The sequence below is a fragment of the Triplophysa rosa genome, linkage group LG2 (assembly GCF_024868665.1).
Source record: "Triplophysa rosa linkage group LG2, Trosa_1v2, whole genome shotgun sequence".
Taxonomy (NCBI): domain Eukaryota; kingdom Metazoa; phylum Chordata; class Actinopteri; order Cypriniformes; family Nemacheilidae; genus Triplophysa; species Triplophysa rosa.
In genome coordinates this window covers 13,864,245-13,883,225 of record NC_079891.1, presented here as the reverse complement: position 1 = coordinate 13,883,225, position 18,981 = coordinate 13,864,245, and the positions used below count along the sequence as shown (strand labels likewise).

At 45.5% G+C, this 18,981-nt stretch overlaps 1 protein-coding gene across 4 annotated transcripts in view; it reads left to right on the top strand.

Annotated features, from left to right (window-relative positions):
- The window catches only part of ssbp2a (single stranded DNA binding protein 2a), a 23,306-nt gene extending 5,287 nt beyond the window's left edge, over window positions 1-18,019 (top strand). Inside the window, exons 4-16 of one of the 4 annotated variants that reach the window (XM_057328975.1) lie at window positions 12,732-12,809; window positions 13,243-13,299; window positions 13,388-13,448; window positions 15,952-16,019; window positions 16,101-16,168; window positions 16,259-16,298; window positions 16,393-16,417; window positions 16,712-16,777; window positions 17,254-17,324; window positions 17,392-17,461; window positions 17,555-17,583; window positions 17,706-17,804; window positions 17,904-18,019. In XM_057328975.1, coding sequence (XP_057184958.1) covers window positions 12,783-12,809; window positions 13,243-13,299; window positions 13,388-13,448; window positions 15,952-16,019; window positions 16,101-16,168; window positions 16,259-16,298; window positions 16,393-16,417; window positions 16,712-16,777; window positions 17,254-17,324; window positions 17,392-17,461; window positions 17,555-17,583; window positions 17,706-17,804; window positions 17,904-17,933 — 711 coding nt within the window. In that variant the 5' untranslated portion in view covers window positions 12,732-12,782 and the 3' untranslated portion in view covers window positions 17,934-18,019. Of the gene's footprint in view, window positions 1-12,731; window positions 12,810-13,242; window positions 13,300-13,387; window positions 13,449-15,951; window positions 16,020-16,100; window positions 16,169-16,258; window positions 16,299-16,392; window positions 16,429-16,711; window positions 16,778-17,253; window positions 17,325-17,391; window positions 17,462-17,554; window positions 17,584-17,705; window positions 17,805-17,903 lie in introns of all 4 variants that reach the window. The other 3 variants (XM_057328974.1, XM_057328977.1, XM_057328976.1) reach the window with 3 other exon arrangements.
- The last annotated feature ends 962 nt before the right edge of the window (window positions 18,020-18,981 follow it).

Genomic DNA, 18,981 nt, shown 5'->3' with positions numbered 1-18,981 from the left:
CCCCCTGTCACAGTCCTGGGAGCCCCCAGACTGTCAGGCTGGCTGAGGAAGACGATCCGTCTCGGCTACGCGATTCAGTTCGCTACACGTCCGCCCAAGTTCCGGGACGTCCTTTTACCTCAGGCAGAGGCAGGGATGCCCCCGTACTTCGGGCGGAGGTCGCCTCCCTTCTGGTGAAGGGAGCGATTGAGCCTGTCCCACCGGCCGAGGTGTTCAGCGGGTTTTACAGCCCGTACTTCATTGTCCCTAAGAAAGGCTGAGGGTTGCGCCCTATCTTAGATCTGCGTGTTCTGAACAGGCACCTACACTAGCTGCCTTTCAGGATGGTCAGAAGCGCATTCTGGCATCTGTCAGGCGTCAGGACTGGTTCGTGGCAATCGACCTAGGACGCGTACTTCATGTCTCGATCCTCCCTCGACATCGGCCGTTCCGACGGTTTGCGCTCGAGGGACGGGCATATCAGTACAGGGTCCTCCCCTTCGGTCTGTCCCTGTCTCCACGAGTCTTTACGAAGGTCGTGGAAGCCGCCCTCCTTCCCCGTTGGGAAGGAGGTGTACGGGTACTAACTATCTCGACGACTGGCTCAAGTTTGGGCACACTCTCGAGATCTGTGGTGTACACACAGGGACCTGGTGCTCCGACACCTAGATCGGTGGGGCTACAGGTCAACTGAGATAAAGAGAAGCTCTCCCCGGGCAGGGCATCCTCTTTCTCGGTATGGAACTCGACTCTGTCCTCACGAGCGGCCCCGCTCACCAGGGTGGGCGCGAGGACTGCGCGCCCGGTCAGTGTTGAACTGCCTGAGATCAGACAGTCAGCGGTCCCCCTGTAACAGGAGGCTCCTGGGATTCATGGCATCTCTGCGGGGGTAATAGACCGCACTGGCGGCAGAGTCAAGTTCCTTGGAGAGCGTGGCACACCGGCAGCAGGCGTTGGTCACACGCTTTTCTGCCGACACACCCTAAGGGGTGCCGTGTGCAACGGGCAAGCAGTGTCGGGGCGGTGGAGGGCCCCCGCCTGCGTTGGCATTCAACTGCCTAGAGTTGTGGTTGTGCTACTTGCATTGAGGAGCTACTCCTCTCGTGCAGGGAAGCACGTGCTGGTCCGGTCGGACAGCACAGCTGCTGTGGCGTATTCTTCACTCACAGCAGCTAACATGACTCGCCCGACGCCTCCTCCTCTGGAGTCAGCAGGTGATCAGCTCCCTGCGAGCCACACACATCCCAGGCGTCCTGAACCAGACAGCCGATGTGCTCTCTCGTCAGTTGACGCCTGCGGAGAGTGGCGACTCCCTCCCCGCGCAGCCGGCTCATTTGGGGGCAGTTTGGCCAGGCACAGGTGGTCCTGTTGCCTCCCCGAACTCCTCCCATTGTCCGCTTGGGTACTCCCTGTCCGAGGTACCCTCGGCACGGATGCCCTTGCGCACAGCTGGCCGCGGGACAAGCGGAAGTACGCTTCCCCCCAGTGAGCCTCATTGCACAGGCCTGTGCAAGGCCAGGGAAGAGGAGCATCAAGTGGTACTAGTTACGCCCCTTGGCCTAACCAGGACTTGGTTCTCGGAGCTGAGGCTCTGACAACAACTCCCCCCTGGCCGCTCCCCCTGGCGGACAGCTTCCCCAGGGGAAGGGGCACGTTACGGCATCCCAGGCAAAACCTGGTCTCCATGTCTGGACGGGACGAGGAGATCCTGAGTGACCCACCCCCGGTCCGGTTGGGACGTCACTCAGGCTAGGGCTTCGGCCACTGGGCGGCTATACGCCCATAGGTGGCGCCTCTTCTCGTCCTGGTGCTCTTCTCGGCGAGAAGACCCGCGGAGTTGCTCGGTCGGGTACGAGCTGTCCCGTCCTCAAGAGAGACGGGGGAGTAACCTCTCCCCCTCCACACTGGGAATGTATGTAGCCGCTCGGCCGCTCATCATGACCCAAGTGCTGGGTAGCCTCTGGGACAGCACGACCTGGTCATTAGGTTCCTAAGGGGCGCGAGAGGGTGACCACCTTTCCGCGCTCCGTACCCTCTTGCGACTAGGTGGCGGGCCTCAAGAGGCCCGCTCCCTTCGAGCCTTTCGGGTTACCGCTCTTTCTCAGTCTTGATAAAGACGGTGTTCCGCATTGCGCTCACCTCCAAGAGGGTAGGGGATCTACAAGCACTCTCCGTGTCCGCAGATTGCCTAGAACTCGGGGCCGGGATTCTCACGTTATCTTGAGACCCCGCCCCGGCTACGTGCCCAAGGTTCCCACCACTCTCCCGAGAGACCAGGTGGTGAACCTGCAGGCGCTCCCCACCGGGGAGGAAGACCCAACCTATCCGTGCTGTGTCCAGTACGCGCACGGCGCCTCTACTTGGACCGCACGCAGAGCCCAGAAGCTCTGAGCAGCTCTTTGTCTGTTTCGGAGGTCAGCAGGAGGGCTGTCTCCAAACAGAGGCTGGCGCACTGGATCGTGGATGCCCTCGTTAGGGCATACCGATCTCTTTTCCTGCCCGTTGGGGGTGAGGCACACCCCTCGTGGCTGGCTCAGGGCGCCTCTCTGGCAGACATCTGCGGAGCTGCGGGTTGGGCTATGCCTAACAACTCCGTGAGGTTCTAATACCTACGCGCGGAACCGGTGTCAGCCCGCATCCTGGCAAGGTGTGGGACCGGCAGCCGGTAGGGCATACGCCTGCGGAAGCCCTTCCCCCTCCGGGGGGAGCAGTGGCGATCCCGCCTCACTTCTTTCCCCTCGGGTAAAGAACAGGCATTCCATCCATCACTAAGCACCCTTCCAGGGGACAGGCTGGGCAGAGCAGCCCTGCCCCCTTAGGCCGGGGAACAGTTGAGTTATCTCCCACATAGCTCTAACCGGACCTAGTGCTCCAGACGTGGTAACCCCCCCTCCGTGGGCTGTTCCGTCTGATGTATCCTCATGAATGGTTCCCACCTTGGCAACCCATGACCTCCCCAGGTGGACTCCCACCTTGCGGTTAACTCCTGCAGTCCGCACATTCCTCCCATGAGTTCTCCCCTGATGGTGAGACCATGTGGTGTCTCCACTAATTCCTCCCTACGGTAGGTAGTGGCCTCTGCAGCGTTTTTCCCCCCAGGGGGGAATAATGCTTACCCAGTGGCCCGTACGGTGCCGGGCGGCTTCTCGCCATTTAGAGAATCAGGCCTCCGCCCGTGACGGCCGGCGTTAGGGGGCTTCCCAACTTTTTGTGGAAAGCTCTGGGTCCCCCTTCCTCTCCACTGAAGGTCATAATTTCGCGCTAGCGTGTTCGTCTGACTCGCCCAGGCCAGTCAACGTGCTCCGCAGAGATTGTGACGCGGCTCAGTGCTGTGGCGTTTTCCAAGGAACCCCATTCTGTCGGTTCGACACAACGTCGAGAGACCGACAGAAAGGGAACGTCTTGGTTACGGATGTAACCTCGGTTCCCTGATGGAGGGAACGAGACGTTGTGTCCCTCATGCCACAACACTGGCCGCCCACCCCAGCGGTCGGGGGAGGATGCTTTAGGCTCCTCAGACCAAAGGTGAATGAATGAGCACGCCGGCTTCCCTCTATATCGGACATCCGGGGAGGAGCCCGGCATGCAATTTATTCGCCAATTTAATTGGCCTTTTCTAATCATCATGATATAGCCCAAAGAAAACCGTCGGTTCGACACAACGTCTCGTTCCCTATCAGGGAACCGAGGTTACATCCGTAACCAAGACGTTCCTTTCTGTGGTCTCTCGAGTTGTGTCGACCGACAGATGGGGTTCGCTCTTGAGAACCTATCAACTTCTGACTAGTTTAGAAAAGGCCAATGAAATTGGGAATGAAATTTGCATGCCGGACTCCGACCCCGGATATCCGGGTATAAAAGGGAGATGGCGTGCTGCATTCATTCACTTTTGTTCTTCGGAGCCTTCACACATGATGACTTCGAGACTTCAAACTCTACGCCGAATTACTGCTGGAATCTTACGACGTGGTGCAGCGGACTGTCCCTTCCTGCAGCGACTTCCCCTGGGCGTCTCGCAGTTCCAGAAGTGTTTGAGTTTTTTTCTCTAAAAGAGCAAATTTCTCCAGCGTGGCATGTCCCGCTGTTCTCATGGGTGCAACACACTCATCGAGGAGGGGGACGGACACGAGTCTGCTTCCATTATGATGGGAAGTTCGGATCATTTTACTGACTCGGACCTTTGAGTCTCGTTCAGCAAAATGAACGAATCTTTTTTCGAGTCATATCGTTCATTTCGTTCATTTAGCAAAATATAATTAAAATGTTACATGTTACTTTCCTAACACATCTACTACTTATGCAAACGTTGATCACATTACAAACAATACAAAACTATAATGCTATAAGAAACAGAAAAGATAATTCATTGTTTACCTGGGTCTTTAGTCTATGATTAGCTCACCACACCTCTTATCTGACAAGTCCTCGGGTTTGACTCGTTCGTTCACGAGTGACAGCTTCGTAAGCTAAACCAATGCAGTCTAGCAAAGAGAATTGATTAGTTCACCTCCAGTCTTCGGGTTCGAGTCGTTCGTTCATCACGTGACAGCCCCCTACGCTTTACCGATGCCGTCTGAGCCGGAAAGAGAATTGATTAGTTCACCTCTCGAGTCTTCGGGTTCGAGTCGTTCGTTCTTTTGTCACAGGACCCATAGAATGTTGCGCAATGCGCATGCGCGACTGGACGAATCACTCCCCGAGACGACTCGTTCTTCCCGAGTCACATTAAAGATTCGTTCAAGAACGACCCATCATTACTTCCAGTACGCTGGGGCAGCCCTTGTGGATACGTCCTGCCCACACTGCGGGCGGTTGACGATTCAGACGTTGCGTCACGGGTGGCTGTGTTCCCACGGGACTCAGCCACCACCTCGTCTGCTTCCCGTTCCGTGACAGCAGTGGCTATGGCCCTGCTGTCCACTACGGCAAGCAGCGAGGGTGATATGAGGATTACTGTGAGCGCTAATCCGTCAGCCACCGGCTCGCGGACCGTTCGCACCTCGTCTCGCTCATCTGACCTTTCCCCATGAGACGGTCCCACCGTCTTGTTACACAACCACGTATTTGGAAACAGTGCGTGATGAGATGTCCGTTGCAGCATCGGAGGATGACTTACTGGCATCTGACGCCGACGTTTCCTCGGAGCTCCCTCCCCGGGGGGTTGAGCCCAGGAAGAAGCGGACGTCGAAATGTCAGCCATGCTTTCCCGGGCCGCTGGCATTAGGTTGCAGTGCACCGCACTGCCTCTCCCAACGCTTGCGTCTGGATACATGGTACCTCGGGTTTGAGAGCGGCTCCAAGCCGCACTCGCCCCCAGTGCCGTGTTTTCCCGAAGTGCATGAGAAACTTAGTACGACCTGGAACACCCCCTTTCGGCGCATGCACATCAACCCAGTTCCCCAGGGGCTCGACCTAGACTCCCGTCCAAAGCATGTAGGTTTTTTCGGCATCTTAGGTGTCGAGAGCTTACTCTGCTGCGGGCCAAGCTGTCCCCTCTCTCCACGCTATGGCCATCCTGCAGGTCCATCAGGCCAAGGCGTTAAGAGAGCTCCACAGTGTAAGACCGACCCAGCGCTTATGCAGGAACTCCGCGCCGTCACCGACCTCGCTCTACGGGCGACCAAGGTGACCGCACGGGCCCTGGGTCGGGCGATGTCCACACTTGTGGTCCAGGAGAGACGCCTCTGGTTGAACCTTGCACAGATGAGTAATGCCAAGAAAGTCCGCTTTCTCGACGCACCCATCTCGCAAGGGGGGGCTGTTTGGTGATACTGTCGAGCCGCAGTTCTCGACAGTAAAGGAGCAGACAGAGGAAATCAAGCATATCCTCCCCCGCCGCAACTCGGCCGCCCTCTGGCCGTCGAGATCCCATGCACCATCTGCTTCCCAGCAGCCCTGGCCCTCTGGCGCCCCCCCCACTCAGGCGGCCCCCCGGAAGAAGACATCAAAGAGGAGACCACCACCCCATCAGCAGCCGTGGCGGAAGCCGAAGCAGCCCTCATGGGAAGACCCCAGGGAGATTGAGAATACCTTCAGGCCCTACCCCAGCCATTCCATCGCTGGTTGGTCGATCCGGGACGGTTCCTGCCCCGTCCCAACAACCCACTTCTAAGAGTTTTCTCTTAGAAGAAAACTCGGCAACTCGACGTTGCGTTACGGTGAGACCCAATGTCGAGGATAATCAGCAGCCTAAGCACTCTCAATCGATGGTGCGTTGTGCTACATCATCGTCTGGGTATTATCACAGCCGCTCTCACCCTCTACACGATGGTGTTCGGCAACTCAACGTTGCGGCGAGACCCAATGTCGAGGATAAACATCAGCCTAAGCACTCTCAATCGATGGTGCTTTGTGCTACATCATCGCCAGGCAGGTAAAACAGCAGAGCCGATCTCCTCTCCGGGGGCCCCCCCACGGCGAGGGATCCTCACTGCCAGCCATCAAACCACTCCCCAGGAGGTCGATGAAGCAGAACGTACCCCTAGCCTCCCTGTCTCGGTCCCTGGGAGCCTGACAAGAGCTTCCCAAACCGTCACGGTGACTAAGGTATACGATCCGTCTCGGCTACGCGATCCAACTCCCCAGACGCTCGTCCAAGTTTCGGGGCATCCTCTCAAACCTCAGTCAGAGGCAAGGATGCTCCTGTGCTTCGGGCCGAGGTCGCCACCCCTCTGGAGAGGAAGCGATTGTGCTCGTCCCTCTAGCCGAGATGTTCAATGGGTTTTTCAGCCCGTATTTCATCGTCCCCAAAAAGGGGGAGTTGCTAGATCTGCGTACCCTGAACAGGCACCTACTCAAGCTGTCATTCAGGATGCTCACGCAGAAGCGCATCCTGACATCTATCAGATGTCAAGATTGGTTCATGGCAATCGACCTGAAGGACGCTTACTTTCATGTCTCGATTCTCCCTTGTCATCGCCCGTTCCTACGGTTCACGGTACGGTTCGAGGGTCGGGCATATCAGTACAGAGTCCTCCATTCGGTCTGTCCCTGTCCCCACGAGTCTTCACGAAGATCGTGGAAGCCGCCCTCACTCCCCTCAGGGAGAGAGGTGTGCGGGTACTAAACTATCTCGACGACTGGCTCATCTTGACACACTCGCTAGATCTGTTATGTACACACAGGGACCTAGTGCCCTCGGCACCTAGATCGATTGGGACCACAGGTCAACCGAGAAAAGAGCAAGCTCTCCCCTGTGCAGAGCATCCTCTTTCTTGGTATGGAACTCAACTCTGTCTCCATTATAGCTCAACTGACTACAGAGAGCGCTCAGTCAGTGTTGAACTGCCTGGAACATTTCAAGCAGTCAGCGGTCCCCCTGAAACAATTTCAGAGGCTCCTGGGATGGCATCCTCTTGGCGGGGGTGATATCCCTCGGGTTGATGCACATGAGACCGCTCCAACATTGGCTACAGAGTCGAGTTCCCTGGAGAGCGTGGCACACCGGCAGCAGGCAGATGGTGATTACGCCTCTCTGCCGAAGCACCCTAACCCCTTGGTCTTTAATGACCTTTCTACGGACGGGTGTCTCTCTCGGGCAGGTCACGAGGCGCGTCGTAGTGACGACAGGCGCCTCCCTGCAGGGTTGGGGTTCCGTGTGCAACGGGCACGCAGTGTCGGGGTGATGGACGGGCCCCCACCTGCGCTGGCATATCAATTGCCTAGAGTTGTTGGATGTGCTACCTGCACTGAAGGGGCTACAACCTCTCGTGCAGGACAAGCACGTGCTGGTCTGGTCGGACAGCACAACTGCCGTAGCGTATATCAACCGCCAGGGTGGCGTTCGCTCACGGCAGCTAACACGACTCGCCCGACGCCTCCTCCTGTGGAATCCGCAGGTGATCAGATCCCTGTGAGCAACACATATCCCAGGTGACCTGAACCAGACAGCCGATGCGCTCTCTCTTCAGTTGACGCCTCGCGGAGAGTGGCGACTCCACCCCCGCACAGTCCAGCTCATTGGGTACAGTTGGGGGACAGTCTTTGCGCTTTCAAATTCCGCCGTGTAAGTAGCGAATCCGCCATGGCGCGAGCGCAACTGGCTCTCAAAGGGAATGAGAGTTGAGACTCTGATTGGTTTACTGCACGTTACGCCCAAAAAACACCCATTACTCATTAAGAGAATCAGGACAACTCGTTTAGACCATGCGCCCGGGCGCGCCGACCGTTTTCCCGTCGTTAAATTAGCAAAAGTGGATTCGAACACGCCCTGAGTGCACCCGCGCCGTGCGCTTTAAACCATGCGCTTAGATCGTGAAAATAGGGCCCAATGTCTTTACATGCACCCTCTTGATGTTCTCCTGTTTGTCTTAAGGCCAGTCTCATCAGTGCACTCAATTTCTTTGTGTTCACACACAGACTAGAACACAGACAGTAGCAACATGAGAGCAAGAGGGGAGGCACGGCACCATGAAATAGCTTTTAATATCATGCAGCCTATTCAAGCATGTTAATGAAGATTTTCCCCCTGAATGAAAAGAGATATTTCACATAGCGTGCCCACATTCACTTGGATTGTTGCTCCTACACTGTGCTCTTTTGATCCTTGTTTGCCTTTTTACTGAAAACTTGGTGGTCAAGATTTTGATTGAGTTGCTGTTTCGTGCTGGCTGTGACGCATCAGAGCTATGTTTTTATAGCACCACAAAACCACAATATTTGTACATTTTAGGGAGAAAAAAGAATGAAATACAGTACAGATGTTGCTGCATAAGAGTTGTTTCGCCATTAAGATGGGTTGTGGGAAGGATTTTAATGATACATGTTACTTTAATTCGACCAGTACCAACAGTAAAGAGCAACCTGTTCCGAGTTCTGTGACCAGTCTAGATGGTGGAGCTGAAAGAGGGAGGCGGCGAGTCTAGATGATGGAGCTGAAAGAGGGAGGCGGCAAGTCTAGATGGTGGAGCTGGAAGAGGGAGGCGGCAAGTCTAAATGGTGGAGCTGAAAGAGGGAGGCGGCGACCTGACATGTCCTCACTACACAACAAAATTGCAACTGCAATGAGCTGTTAGAATATTAAGATAATATTAAATCTATAATGTACCTCTTTTATTCCTTTTGTTTGTTTATATAGCCTAGTTGTGCAGGCACTGAGGAGCTTGTAGAGATGCAGCAGTAGTGCCAGAGGAGAACTGGTTCCCCTGGCTGGGCCTGGGTTCTCACAAGGCTTTTTTTCTTCACTACTCGCCGGGGGGATGCTTACATCAGCTTTAGAATCTTGTACTTGTTAATATTATCCTTAAATGTTAAACCTTAAACCTGTGTGTGTGTTTGGTGTGCGGTAGCGTGTGTGTGTCAGTACGTGTATGATATTTAATATATTGCTTATGGTTAACATGTTTCCATGTACAGCTACTTTGTAACAATGAAAATTGTAAAAAGTGCTATATAAATAAAGGTTGAGTTGAGTTGAGTAAAGTAAGCTTGTGCAGTATAAACCACTTATCTAACTTCTACAACAATTCTTTTGGTATTCCTTCTTCGTCTTAACTTCAGTTTATATCTGATTATTACTAAATGTAAGTAAATTAATTGGGATACTGGAGAGCCTCAATTCTCATCTCAAGCTCGAGGGTCCGTGTATTTAGCGGCCAACGGATTTCCCTTTTGAAATTAGAAAACCAAAATCGGGAATCCAGCTGTTTTCCAGTTTTTGCGTTGATTATGAAAACGAAAAACGAACAAATGACCCGTTGTCCGTTTTTTTTTCAAATGTGTTTATAAGTGGAAATCGGGAGTTAAAATACACGTGTGAAAATCCTATGTCTCTATTTTCTGCAGTTTGTACCGACCCGGAAGCAGAAGCTATCAAGGTGGGCGGGGCATGTGGACATACTCTTAAGTTATAACCTTTCACTGTCAAACTCTATTTGCATCATGAGAAAAGGCATGACATGACCCATGACATCTTACAGAGTCTTTGATTTAAAACGTAACTGAAGGTTGATGTAGCTGGATGTCTAAGTTCGGAGATGGTCCTGAACCATTTACATTTATGCATTTGGCAGATGCTTTTATCCAAAGCTACTTACATTACCATGAACCATGGACTTATATTTGTTGTGGGTATGATTCTCATGTGAACAGCAGTGCATTGTAAAAGCCAATCCGACTGTGAATATAGTTGCACTGTTAATGTCAGTTGCCAATACAAATGACCCTATACATTTTTGAATAGGACTTGGAAAGTGTGCATTTGTTGACATATAGATATGCATCCAAGTGATCTGTGCTTCTTTGTATTTGGCAATAGATGCATATAAATGCAGTTCATGCTGTATTTACAAAATAGCTCATAATATAATTCACAGCTCTATAATATGTATACCACTATCACATTGTAGTGTAATTCACAGTTCTGTAGTTTTAATGCCTAACATTTCTTGGTCCATGGTATTGTTTTGCCATCTATTGTGGCAAAACAACACATGCATTATTTAAAAAAAGAATAGCTAATTCTGCAAAAGTAGGTGACAAATATGTTGGGGTCAAGATACCATGCAGATCATTTATATTCAATGAACCTTTTCTTTTTATGTAATAAAACCTGCATATTCGTGCAACGTCATGTTCCAAAGATATCAACAGAACGGTTAATCATACTACTCTATAGCTTCCGCTTCCGAGTCACTACAAACAAACTGCACAAATAGAGACATAGGATTTTCACACGTGTATTTTAATTCCCGATTACCATTTATAAACATATTTGAAAAAATTGGACAACAGGTTTTTTTTTCATTTCCCGTTTTCTATAATCAACGCAAAAAAGAAAAAAGCTTGATTCCCGATTTTGGTTTTCTAATTTCAAAAGAAAAATCCGTTGGCCGCCAAGTACACGGACCCTCGAGCCCTCCATTATGCACTATTCAAGTATTATATAAATGCTAACTTGTGAACTCTTTTAAAGATCTTTTTACCATGTATATCATATGTCTTGTTCATAAGATGCTATGATCAATTTAACTGTAGCGTACAGTTTAGATGATAGTAACTGTGAAACCTTTTATCATTTTATGTAACCTCAGTTGAATTCATATGCACAACAATTGAATTTACACAGATGCACAGATATATTCTCAGAGTAATGTTCCTGTAATGTCTGGCTGGAATATTAAATATTACGTTTTACTTTTGTGTTGACTAAATGTCATAAACAAGGGATATGTACATCCAGCTGGTTGTTATTGAATAATAAACCCAGGCAGGTTTTATTTAAGAGTGTAAGAGAGAAGATGGAAAGCTGTCATTCAAAACACATTTATTAATATTAAGATGATAAAACATGTATGATGTGTGATTTCTAATTTTTTGTAATACTAGACTTGTTTCCACCTACCCTACATCAACCTCTAATGCTTTTTGCTTTGGAGTTTTGCTTTGTGTCTACACGTCTATTTTGTTTGCACATGAAGTGCCCAATAGCATTACAGGGGGATGGATGGAGTGAGCGAGGGAGAGATTAAAAGAGTGGGGCAGCTAGCGACTTCCTTCCTGTAAGTCTTGTCATGCCATACACAGGGCTCAAGTTCAGCTATCACTATAATGTTTCTCTGTTCTCTCTTCATTTTTAACAGTTTATGTTACAAATCACATGCTTATCTAAATGGATGTGACAAGATAAAAAAAAAGGTCAGACAGAATAGTCTTGTTAGGGTTGAACATGAAATGTTATTTTCTTAATTGCAAAAGTGGCTTTTTCAAGGCATTTTGACTTGTTTTAATACATGTGAATCTGTCTTAGTCATTTTAATCTTGTGTCATGCTGAGAGTTAACTTTCTTAGTATGTTTGTGCTTCATGGGAGTTCTGAGAACCTGGAGTAACTTGACTTTTTTGTTTCCCTTGTTTGAGCCGAGTAGATTGAGTTTATTTTCTCGTTCTGAGCGTAAGGATGTTGTCTTGATGCAGCTGATAAGAAAGTCTAGACAAGGGGACTTGCAATGCTACCCACGTTTTGTTAATGAGTAAAGAAATGAGTGTCTCTACCCAGCCAGCCTCTGGAAGAATCCTGCTCTCTAAAGACTACACTCACACACATACTGCCTCCTTATTGCAGACAGAATGGACAGAATCTAATAAATATGGAAATGGATGAACTTATAGTAACAGTGAGTGCTGGATCTGGCCAAAACTTTAAGGACCTAGAATATATGCATTTACAATATGCACATGAATAAAAATGTATTAAAACTTATTTTTTATGTTTTCATACACTGATATACATATGTTCAAACTCCTGCCATTTTGTGGCAAAAGTACACTGAAAGTACATAGTATAATGAAAATTAACCCTATCTACGAACCATTATGAAGTCTCAGATGCGATAATTTAAGTAAGGTACATTTTCCTCTCAATTTTTCATGACTGTAATGCAGCTAAACATTTACCTTTATATTGAAGATTTGGTCTTGTAATAATCTCTAATGTCCATTCGTTATTCCTTATTCATTATTGTTGCATTTAAGTCATTTTGCTGCACAAATTGAAGTTGTTTCAGTATTCAAATATACAGTACGTCTTGAAACTGAATAATTATTGTGGTCAATCAATGAATGCCTGTACTTACTCTCCAGTAATTGTCATGTTTAGTGCACTGCAAGCGTTTTTCAGATTGTAAATTTATGCAGCAGTAATTTAGTTAGCAACGATGATGTCTCCATATAGCTCTTCCCATTCCTCCTCCACAATCTTTCTGTGATGCTATAAGATCTTTTTTATGAACCTTTTTATGTGTATGCGTCCTGTAGAGTGCAGCAGCAACACACAGTCCTGTTATTGGAAGTCCTCCTGGAGAGGGTATGCCAATGCCTCCGGGATTTTTTCAAGTACGCACACACACACTCACTTAAGGTCAAAGTACTGTTGCACACACAGTGTATGCGACATATTTTGCACATTTGACACTGTTTTACCTTAAATCACCTCAGTCCTTTGAGATAAATGCTTTGCAGTTCACATTTGCAATATAACATCACCTGTCTTTATATATTATGCCGTATGTTGTTATTATCCTTATGTTGTTTTGTACACTGCAACACTTTGTTCTTATTCATAACTTTTGTCTTGCCTTAAATAAGGTAAATTGTATAAAAGAATAAGTCATCATTGAAATACATTCATTATTTGGATTAAAATCCAAAATACAGTTAAAAAATGAAGCACTTCCCTCTAGTGGTGAAATTTATAGCAGCACTTTGGTTTGCCTGTTGTCATGTATGTGTGATATAGACAATTTGATCAATATTGTTTCCCTGCCAGTTTATGTCTCCTCGATACCCAGGTGGGCCTAGAGGTTCTCTCAGAATACCCAGTCAGGTATTCTCCCTCTGTCTAGTGCTTTTGTGCATAGTTTCTTTTGGAAACTGATGTTTTAATTTAGTGCTTAAAAGTGTGATTTGTTTAGGCTTTGGGTGCTGGGAACCCGCCCCTCCTACCTAGTGGAATGGATCCTACAAGACAACCAGGTATTGACATTTAAAATACATTTCTGAGCAAGTCTCACATAAAATCTGCTTTTAGATGTTAAAAAGATGTTACTGAAAGCTGTTTTTTACATGGAAGGTTATACAGTTTAAATTACCGATTGAACAGTACAATCAATTGCAATACAACGGACGGTCAAATGGTTATGCTACCAGACGAGCAACAGAGAGTAGATTCTTTCTCCCAAATGTGAGGACGAACTTCCTTAAACGTACAGTGACATATAGAGCTATGAAGGGATGGAATCTTTTACCATTGTCAGAAAAGTATAACACAGAGATTTGATTTTAAAGGTGTGCTGAACTGGCCGTTTTTATTATTTTATACTGTTGTCTGAGGTCTACTTATGACATTCGCGTGGTTTTTACATTCGAAAACATCAAAATCAATAAGTAATAGGCTATTTTCTACTCTGGTTTTTGAGGCCTTTAACTTAGGTGTAAGGGTTGGGTTGGGGGAGGGGTTAGTCCTGGTTTGTATGGAGGTAGCAAAATTTGACAGGGTAGCATAAATTGGCAGAACACCGGTTGGAGAAACGCACGGTTTTAATGGGGGTGCCGCATTGAAGACTTGGAAGTAAACGCCCACTGCTATGATTGGATAGCAGTTTGCGTAGTAAACTTAGTTGGAGCCTTCTGTGTTAGACACGTAAGTTAGGTTACACATTATCAGGACATATCAAGCGATCTCTAACAAAGCAACAGTGACGCATAGTACAAATATGTTTTACTCACATAAGATTGATGCGCTATTCCTGTCGGATCCAATATTGACTGCACAGCACTGCTTTTTAATTTTACTCTCTCCGCAAATCCAGCACCTTGTTCACAAAGGAATCCATGGTGAAATGACGTGAACAAATTCTCAATGTTTCACCCACGTGAGCAGGAACGTACTTAAAAATTCAACCATTCCTAATATCAGAATCCGAAGGAAGCGACTGTGTTCTTCCACAACCAGGCGCTGCACAATGTTGCATGTTTGTTGCTTGGTCGCTCTAAATAAAAATAACAGTGAAAGAACTTTTGCACATGACACGGGGCTAGCCGCTCTCGAGATCCCTTCGCTAAAGTGACAGGGTTGCCAGATCTTCACAGAAAAAATTTGCGAATAAATACAAGACAAAAACAAATCTCAAAATGCAAATTGTTTATATAGAAAAATTCTTAAAATCTGCAACAGACCATTTATTAAGACCTAAGTGCCGAGGCTTTTTGATCTAAGACCAAACAACAAGCATAAAAGCGCTTATTAATAACAAACATGGCAACACATCAAAAGAGCGCCGTGTGATGTAGCCTTCTGAGCATAAACACTATCAGCAGTTTAGTTTAAACTGACAGACAAAACAAATCTTTAGCAGAAAAATATGTCGCTATGGTTACCAGTTTGTCGATCATCACAGTGTGTACTTTGTGTGGCTAAAGTCATTCGCGAACCAGTGGGCGGGGCTAGAGAAGTAGTCGTTGATATTTTTCTGTGGAGGCGGTGTTCAACCTGTCATAGATAGGTGCATTCCAGGACCTGGTGTTCGCTGAGCCTGGTGTCAATAACAGTTGTAATTTCAGTAACAAGGGCGTTTTCAGTTCTGACACTTACAGGATGTTCGCTTGAATACGATTCCCTCTTATACAACAAAAGCTTGGTTTAAAATTGAGGTCTTAATTCATTGCCCCTTTAAAAGGCAGGTGAAAGCACACATTATGAGTAGAAATTCATTGAACGAGCTGGTGTTGATATACTGTACTGTATATCAATAGGTCGTAGGAATAATTAATGAGGGGTTTTGGTTTGTAAACATGTGTTTAATTTTTATGTATGTAAGAATGTATGGATTTTAAGTTTTGTGTAGACCCTAGGAAGATGTTTATGAAGTAATGTTTTTGGGATGTTATGGAATATAGTTTAGTTGTACTTAACTATTGTTTGAATATGAAAAATGTATTTTTGTTTGATGCATGGAATGATGAATGTATTTTAAGAGTGGGATGGACCCAAGGAAGCTAATGGGATCCAAATAATAAGAAAACTAGGCTGGTAATGCAATCCTAAAATGTTGGACCCAATGAGACAACTCACTCCACACAGAATAAAAATACTTTTATAATGTTAATGTAATGATATTAAAGTGATGTGTAAGTTATAATAAACAAGTTGGTTAAAACTACTATTTGTTTACATATTTTTGTAAAATGAATAATTTACACTTAAAAACACAGGTTTAACACTTTTACCATATTTAAATTCATTGTAAAGAATACACATATTTTCTTACAAAATCAGCACAGAAAATGATGCAAAAAAGACTGCATGTTCATGAGTAATATCGTGTGAATAATTGTAGAAAATGTTGTTGCACTTTATTTTACAGTACATAAAATGTACATAATATAAGTTGGGGTTAGGGACTATAAAATAAAGGACTATAAATATAAAGTGCTACCGAAAAATCACAAATCTATGCTTTATTTCTACATTATCAAGGTTATCCCAACATGAGTGGCCCCATACAGCGAATGACTCCTCGAGGAATGGTTCCTCTTGGACCCCAGGTGAGATCTGTGTGAAAAATTGGGGAGAGCTGTGACTGCACAATACAGTAATGTATTCTAATGTATTATGCTTCTTTTTAGAACTATGGTGGTGGGATGAGACCTCCCCTTAATGCCCTTGTAGGACCTGGAATGCCTGGAATGAGCATGTAATTAAATGAATATCACAATCCATCAGTCATTTCTAACCATTCCAGCTGTCTACGTTGAGTTATTTAATGTCCTGTGACTGTTTACAGTGGTACTGGATGCAGACCGTGGCCAAACCCTCCAAATTTGGTTAGTTCTAAACATGGCACATTGATAAGTGATCGAAAGTTTTATATCATGAATAACATCAACAACAGTTCTTACCCTCTCTATGCCATCTCAGATCCCTTATTCATCTGCGTCTCCAGGTAGTTATTCGGTAGGTAATGTAATGTTCTGTGAAAACCAGCTTAAGTCTTTTTTTTGTGATTTACAGTATTCTACATAAAATCATCATATACATACTGTAAAGAACATTCTGTGCAAATATAACCTTGATAGTTTAATATTGAATAAGATTGAAATCATAGTGAAATTAATGATTGAAATCAAACTAATCTCATAATTAGGTTATGAGACTAGTGTTTGAAAAGAATATCACGTTTTGTCACGTCGTGTAACAACAGCAGCTTTGAGTAACTCATTTGAATAAGCAGTATCAGTGTGTTTACAGGGACCCCCAGCAGGAGGTGGTCCTCCAGGAACACCCATCATGCCCAGTCCAGCAGGTAACAAAGCAGTTGGATCTATATGAAATGAGTTTAATTGACAATGACAGTCAATGAAGACCTATATGCAATAATAAATACAAATAATGAAGGAGTTGGCTTGGTGGTGGGATGCCAGAGGAAATTTTGATGGTATGTGAAGTATGCAGCTGTTCATGTTTGTGGTGTGTAACAGGATTAGATGAAAAAGTTGCCTCCAAAACCTAATTTAGAATATTTATACTTTTTATAAGTTTTTTTTTGTTTCGTGTGCAAATTTAAACTGTTGGGATTTTGTTGAAACTTTTAGCATTAGTAAAGTCTATTTTAATGTATCTGGTTAAGCAATTTATATGTGGCATGCTGCTTTAGCTGACTATGTAGACCCTATACAAAGACATTTGTTTGTTCCAATGTTTATATTGATTGCAAGTCAGTTGTTTTGTGTTCGCCAAACAATGCTCAAAAAATAAATCATGTATAATTACATCTCCTAGAGTCAAACAACTCGGGTGACAACATATACAGTATGATCAGCTCAATCCCTCCTAATGGAAACAGACCAAATGTGAGCAAAGTACTTGGTTAATAATAAGTAAAGTATATTTTGTTTTGTAATTCTCTTTTTTTTTTAGTTTCCTAGTGCTGATGGCCCAATAGGCAGCATGGCAAGTATGGAGCATCATCATATAAATGGTTCTTTAGGTGCATATTGAATTGACACAGCATAATGTCATGAGAAACTTTGTATTGTTGTAAATGTCAGTTAAAGTCTTTCTATTGTCCTGCGTTCAACAGGGTCTGGTGACATTGAAAGTCTCCCAAAGGTTTGCAACAATTTCCTCACTCTCTTGAAATAAACATTTCAACAGTGACAAAATGCTCTTTGATGGTTGTTATAGTTTTCTAAACAGATCTTTCCTCAAACATTCTTTTTTACACTAAACAGAGCTCACCAGGAAACCTCAGCATGAACAATCAGCCTGGCACACCAAGAGATGATGGAGAAATGGGTGGCAACTTCCTCAACCCTTTTCAGAGTGATAATGTATGTATGAAAAATGTTTTTCCATGAAATCCTGTGTTTACTATAGCATTATCTGTCACTGAATACTGATCTGCTCTTTCTTTTGATTTCTCCATGCAGTATTCTCCAAATATGACCATGAGTGTGTGAATGGACAAACAGCAGCAGAATCTTCACCTCTCTGATTTTCTACTCAGTTTATTTAATATGGACTATCGTGAATTATGTTGTCATGCTATTCTATGAACACCGAAACTAAACAAACCCAAGCAAGCCATGAAAGGAGGTTCAGAAAGCCCGGTAGCTTTATATTGTCATATTATGGAGCATGTTTGTGTCCCATCTATTTGTTGTGACAGGAGGGAAAAGGTTTTTTTTAATGATTTTTAAGTGATGTTTAATCTCAAGATCCTGGATTTCAACACACTGCCACTACTGATGAAACGATTAAAATGACAATATTCATAGTATGGTGGAAAATCCCCCTGTATCAAAAGCATTTTATACATACCAAATGTTTGAGTATGTACTTAAAAACAACTGAGCCGAACTTTAATATTTAGGTTTTACCTCAAGATTCCCGGTCATGCTGAATTATTTCTAGTAAACAGTAAACTAAGAGGAATTTTGGATATGCTCACATAAAGATCGTTTGCACCATTGTATTCTGTGTTGCCTTTTGACTTGCATAGGTTTCAGCTAGATCATAATGATCAAGCTGAAGCAGTGGATTCTTGCTGGTCAATAAAATACATACAGCTGCGGAAAAATTGAGAGACCATTGAAAGTTTTCATTAAATCAGCATTTAGATGTATTGTGGCCATTCCAGGCCAGTGTCTGTTGAATTTCAACAAAATCAAACCTTAGGAGTGACGAAGTCATACAACAGCAATGTCAAAGACTGCCACATGACAAGACACATGAAAACTGTAATACATTTTTATTGTACTTTTCCTAAATACATGTACAAATATTACTGTTGTTTTGCTTAAAAGTGTATATGAACTTGTTCTCTTAGCTGTATTTAAGGTCTGAAAAGTGGTTTCACCACTTTTCATTTTCAGAAAAGAAATGCAAACAATCATTTTATTTCAAGAAATATTGTTATTAGTTCACAGAATGAAACAAAAATGATTTTACCTAAACACTTATCTATAAACAGTAAATAATTAAAACAATTCTGCAGCTGTAAGTGTC